Source organism: Nelusetta ayraudi, unplaced genomic scaffold (assembly GCF_046127955.1).
Source record: "Nelusetta ayraudi isolate G7.1 ecotype Tasmania unplaced genomic scaffold, CSIRO-AGI_Nayr_v1 ptg000018l, whole genome shotgun sequence".
Lineage (NCBI taxonomy): Eukaryota > Metazoa > Chordata > Actinopteri > Tetraodontiformes > Monacanthidae > Nelusetta > Nelusetta ayraudi.
The window spans coordinates 4,666,492-4,672,500 of record NW_027466068.1 but is presented as its reverse complement, the minus strand read 5'-3'; the positions used below and the strand labels follow the sequence as shown (position 1 = coordinate 4,672,500).

General features: G+C 43.1%; 1 protein-coding gene and 1 long non-coding RNA gene across 2 annotated transcripts in view; both read left to right on the top strand.

Moving 5' to 3' along the window:
- LOC142887996 (calcineurin B homologous protein 3-like) overlaps positions 1-5,773 on the top strand; it is a 7,904-nt gene extending 2,131 nt beyond the window's left edge. Inside the window, exons 2-8 of the mRNA XM_076026003.1 lie at positions 1-22; positions 367-447; positions 2,106-2,245; positions 4,230-4,291; positions 4,803-4,910; positions 5,024-5,071; positions 5,179-5,773. The exon at positions 1-22 is cut by the window's left edge and continues 48 nt beyond it. Of these exons, the coding sequence (XP_075882118.1) occupies positions 1-22; positions 367-447; positions 2,106-2,245; positions 4,230-4,291; positions 4,803-4,910; positions 5,024-5,071; positions 5,179-5,277 (560 nt within the window). The 3' untranslated portion in view covers positions 5,278-5,773. The remainder of the gene's footprint in view (positions 23-366; positions 448-2,105; positions 2,246-4,229; positions 4,292-4,802; positions 4,911-5,023; positions 5,072-5,178) is intronic.
- LOC142887997 (uncharacterized) lies at positions 462-1,312 on the top strand. Its single transcript, XR_012926643.1, has 2 exons — positions 462-911; positions 984-1,312. It is a non-coding gene; the product is annotated as an uncharacterized LOC142887997 (long non-coding RNA).
- Positions 5,774-6,009: the final 236 nt, after the last annotated feature.

The window sequence follows — 6,009 nt, the reverse complement described above, 5'->3', positions numbered from 1 at the left end:
GTGGCAGCGAGGACACAATCAGGTAAAAGTCTCAAAGACTTCAGCTTCTGGGGACAAAGAGTCACATAACCTGCTCACAGGACAGAGTGACTCAATGTGGGTCTGTCAAACTGCCAGTGCATCAGACGGAGGGAGCTGACACTTTATTTGCACACACATGAATTTGTAATTGAGCATACACACACACACACACACACCATGCGCAGCAGTGGTAATCAAGTTCCTCTTTTTGAAAAAAGGAAGATGGAAGTTTTGTCCCATTGAGATTGTTGTTACCTCCAACAAAAAAAAGGTTTAAAGCAGCGACGGGTCATCACTGAAGCTTTCGATCTTCCTCTGTGTTCATGCTATTTGCCTGCTGTACAGTAAAGAGAACTTGGACAGCATCCCAGCACTGGCTAACAACCCCATCAAGAAGCAGATCATCGATGCCTTCTTCGACAAACGGTGGGTGCAGTTGCAGCCTGGAGGTCGTGAGTATTTATACTGCACTTTGTTTGGTGAGATCCCGAACTTAATGAGCACCGTCAATGACAGTATTAGTATGCAAACTTTGAGAAGGATTGTGAAATGCATGGGGTTCTACACAAACTTGAAGACATATCGACAGTGGCCATGGTGAGGTAGCATGCTAGATTACACACAGGGTGTGATGTCAATGTCCAGTGCGCAACAGAATCCCCCCCGCTTGAAGACGTAAACAGGGCGTCTGTATGACATATTTTTGTATGCACCGGTGATAAATATACCAGCAGGCTAAAGATATTGAAAGAGCCACTGCCTTATTCTCCATTACAAGTGGACACTGTGCATCAAAAGCTTGACAAGTCACAGTTTCCTGCCAAACGTGAGACTTTCACAAAATAATGTGATAGTTTAACCTTACACCGTGAAAATGATCACAAAATAACGTGATAGTTCGATGTTTAACGTGAAGGTTTTCGCAAAAATAACGTTTTAACACAAGAATGATCATAAATAAGGTGATACTGAGCGCTGTTTCTTTTCCTAGTGTGGCAGCAATGCGCTTCTGTACACTCCTGCCCCAGTTAACAAAAAATGTACCCTTTTAACTCTTGAGTGCTGCTTGGTTCTGTCTGAATGTCTTATGTGTCTTATCTAATTTCACAATGGCAGGATATTTATGTGGAATATATTTAAAATTCCCTTCATTATAACTAACACACAAACTATACAAACTATTGGTGTGTAAAAAAAAAAAAAAAAAACATCAGTGAAGTAACAAAATAGCTAATTAATTATTTCTACCAGTAATAATCTCTGGAGTTGAACCCAGACGTCATCTGTACAATCAGCAGATTCCAACAGGAAAAAAAAAAAGAAAGTTGAGGGCAGCGATGACGTCACCCATCAATTTGTCAGCGACAACAACTGATGTTTTCACGGCTATATTTAAAGCCGCTGCTGCTGCTGCTGCTGCTGTTGTCACGAGCCAGCGTTGACTCAAACTGCCTGTCTGTGTGACGTCTGTTTTCAAAAATAATACACAGTTTAAGAAAAAGTTTAAAATATTTCTATTCATTAAATTTGCCTGGGAAAATGTATTTAAGGTCCAGCATGTAAAGATGAAGTAGTTTAAAGTGGTAAGAAAGTGAACTACATAGCAAACACATGAATACCTGAATGTCTTGTAAGTGTCATGACTGAGTTCAAATTAAAACAAAAAACAGTAAAATAGTAAAATTCTGATCTGTTCTGGACCACTGGAGAATCATGTCTCCTTCACAGTGGACCGGCTTTAAAACAGTTAGTAGCTACCAACTGTCACTAAAACAGGGATGGGCAAACTATGGCCCAGCGGTCATATGTGGTCCGTGAAGCCCGTTAAGCTTTTTCATCTGGCACGCTGAACTTGAAGAAATGATAAGAGTAAGTCATTAAATAGCTGTATTTAAAAGACACATATTTTGCTGTCACGCTTTTAAACCTCATTCGTTCCATACTCCAACAGATCACTGTAAATGTGGTCCACTGGGCCTTTAAAAAAAACAAAAAACATTTTACTCTCAGCAAACGTCAATCCCAGCGATCCGTGCGTTCACAGTTGAACATGTTAAGAAAGTCGAAGCGCTGTGTTGCATCAGGAACCAGCAGGAGGGTGAGACGGGCTCCTTGGAGGAGGTCAGCTTCCAGCAGTTCCTCATGGTCATGTCCCACTTCCGTCCCCCGACCCTGAAGACCAGCGAGGAAGAGAAGGAGGCGCTGAGGAGGGAGAAGCTACACTGTAAGTTTCCTCGTGCCATCTGCGCTGGGGGCGGGGGGGCGAGCTCTTATTCTGTCATCTCAGAGAACGAGCAGTCGTCTTTGAGCAAGACGCTGAGCTCAGCCACAGAATGTTCCTCCAGCGAGGGGCTGAAGAGGAGATGAGCTCCTCCTGTCTGAACATCTGTCAGCTGGTTCAACCACACTGAGCTGCACTGCAGGACCTTCCACTCATTCAGCACACACATTTTCTTCCTTATCGTGAAGCCACGACCCAAATCTGCTCCTCAGCACTCAAATTTATTCCACAAAAATAAAAACAGTAGCCCCACTTTTGATCATGTGTAGTAAATCAATTGTGAAATTACTGAATTAAATTGTGTCCTGCAAAATAACATATATATATATATATACATACACACACCCACACACACACACATACATATATACATAGATTAAAATTTTTAATTGTGATTAATTGCATTAGTGTCCAGAATTAACTCGTGATCAATCGCAAATTAAGTGCAACTTTTTTTTTTTTTTTACCCTGCTCTACATGCACTTTAACAAGATATTTATTGTGTTTCTTACGCTCATAGGAAAAATTGGAGAGGACAAAAATAATTCATTTTACAAATAAAACAATTCCTTTTTACTTGTTTGTGAGAATGGCCATTTCACTGCGTGCCCCTGATACTAGATACTGACAAATATAATGCACACAAATACAATTGCATTTGTCAATCGTGGTATTTTATTTAGAAAATTGCTTTTATTTTGCCAGCGACACTGTTTATGGTGCGGGTGGGGAGCTGTTGACTTCGGCTGGGGATGTTGTCCGGCGGTGGAAGGAATACTTCGAGGATCTCCTCAATCCTGCCGTCACGTTTTCAGCTGAGGAAGCAGAGGCGGGGGATTCGGGGGAGGACTCGTTCATTACCCATGCTGAAGTCACCGAGGTGGTCAGAAAGCTCCTCAGTGGTAAGTCGCTGGGAGTGGATGAGATCCGCCCCGGGTACCTCAAGTCTCTGGATGTGCAGGGACTGTCGTGGCTGACACGTCTCTGTAACATCGCGTGCCGGTTGGGGACGGTGCCTCTGGACTGGCAGGCTGGGGTGGTGGTTCCTCTTTTAAAGAAGGGGGACTGGAGGGTGTGCTCTAATTATAGGGGGATCACACTCCTCAGCCTCCCCGGTAAAGTCCACTCCAGGGTGCTGGAGAGGAGGATATGGCCGATAGTTGAACCTCGGATTCAGGAGGAACGGTGCGGGCTCCACACTCTCCATCGGGTGCTCGAGGGTTCTTGGGAGTTCGCCCAACCAGTCTTCATGTGCTTTGTGGATTTGGAGAAGGCGTTCGACCGTGTCCCTTGACGCATCTTGTGGGGGGTGCTCCAAGAGTATTAGGTCCAGTTTGGTCCCTGTATGATCGGAGCAGGAGTCTGGCTCACATTGCCGGCAGTAGGTCAGACTTGCTCCCAGTTGGACTCCGGCAGGGCTGCCCTTTGCCCGGATTTCTAGGCGAAGCCAGGGGCCTGAGGGTGTCCGGTTTGAGAACCACATAATTGCGTCTTGCAGATGATGTTGTCATGTTGGCTTTGCAGCCGAGTGTGAAGTATATATTTGATGTACACACACATATATATTTATATGTATATATATATGACTCTGAGATTCTTTCGTGCCTGAGGGAGACGAATGGTCACACAGCACCTAAACGCATCACACAGTCGGGGAACTGGAGCTTGTAAATGTCACTGCAAATCAGGACCAGGAGCTCTTTAGTAGCAGCAGCACCAGCAGTTGTGGCCAAATAAGGAATGCTGCCCAGTTGTTCTACTGGTTCTTAATCTCAACATCAACATTCCTCTAATCACAACTTCCTCTATTCTAGATTTGAGGGTCAGACCTCAACTTATTGCTTGTTTTTTTTGTCCTTTTTTTCTGAAACTGACTGTTGTTCAGAAATCCAAAGCTAATTGTTCTGCGTATTCTTCCTCCCCACAGTCCTGTTCAACATGCACGACACAGACAATGACGGCACCATCACGCTGGATGAGTACAGGAAGGTGAGACGACAACACAGTCCGAGAAGAGTGCAATTAAGCATCGGTTTTAGTGGGAAGCTACAACCCAATGGTATTGTGTGCAGTAAACAGGGGGCTAAATATTGTGGGGTTTTTTTGTTTTTTTTTGGTGGGGGTTGGAGGTTGGAAACTGTTTGGAGGCAAACGTGAAGCTGTTTGTAAGCTAACATGAAGGTGGTGTTTGGAAGTTAGCATGGTGGTATTTGGAGGCTAAAATGAACCTGTTTGGAAGCTAACATGAAGGTGGTGTTTGGAAGATAGCATGGTGGTATTTGGAGGCTAAAATGAAGCTGTTTGGAAGCTAACATGAAGGCATTTGGAAGCTAACATGAAGCCATTTGGAGGCTAACATGAAGCTGTTTGGAAGCTAACATGAAGCCGTTTGGAGGCTAACATGAAGCCGTTTGGAAGCTAACATGAAGCTGTTTGGAGGCTGAAATGAAGCCTTTGGAGGCTAACATGAAGCTAACCTGAAGGTTGTGTCTGGGTGAAGGTGGTGGAGGAGCTGCTGTCCAAGAGTGGTGCCATGGGCCTGGAGGCAGCCAAGGCCATCACAGACGCCGCCATGCTGGAGGTGGCGAGCATAAACGTACCAAACATGGTAACTATGGCAAACTATCAGCACAGTGATGTTTAAAAAAAATAAAAATTAAAAAAAAGACTTGCTGGCACCCTCTGCTAGAAGGTAAAGGTATCTCTCCTCCTCCTCTGCAGGCGCCGGACGAGTTCTACGCAGGAATCACGTTTGAGCATTTCGAGCAGGTTTGAACGAGTTTGTTGTGATGAAAATAAGACTTGGCTGCTTTGTGCAATTTTGGGCCAAGTAAGATCGACCAATCAACTCAGTTTTCACTGTGATGCGCCTACAGATCCTGAAGGGGCTGGAGATGGAGTCCAGAATGCACATCCGCTTCCTGGATGTGGACACCACCACCATGCGCTGCGGTAAAAGCAGCAGCACCTCCTGAGGAACAGTAAAGTTTTTCTGTTGCCACTCTTCTTTTTTTTTTATTCAAGCAGGAAATCCTGCCGTCTTCTGACATTGACAGAACCAAAAAATATGTTTTTGATTTGCAAATTAAACAATTGTAGATGTAAATTGTCATTTTCACATTTAAAAAAAAAAAGGTTTAACACTGTTTTCTGTATGTTTTTTTTTTTTTTAAGTCTACTTAAGGAATATTGTCGATTTAGCCATACGGGAAATGAAAAGGTTTTTAATGAATTTTAATTAAATTTTATTTTTAAATTTTATCAGGTTTTTCACTAACATACTACCTCTCTTGAATTATTGTTTTGTAACATCAGAATTGTCTCCGTAACCAGAATCAAATATCAAGGCTCACAATTCAGGTGAATTGAGCTGAAATCAGGTTGTTGTTGTTGTTGTTTTTCTGGGTCACAACTTGTGACTGATGCAAAATGTTGCACTCTGGATGAAACTCGGTCCTCCGCAGAGTTCAGCACAGTTTGAAGATTTGACCCATTCAAACTCTGCGGTTCTGACAGGGGGAAAATTCCACTGTTTGACAGTCACAAATGTTTCAATACTTTAAATATTCACGTATTTTGCACAACATAGTACTGACTAATGGAATGAATAATAAAAATATGCTTTAAAATTTTCAGATGTTGAGTTTTTTTTCCCCCTCCATTTAAAACCAAACTAATGAGATGAGTAGAGAAATCCATTTTTTGGG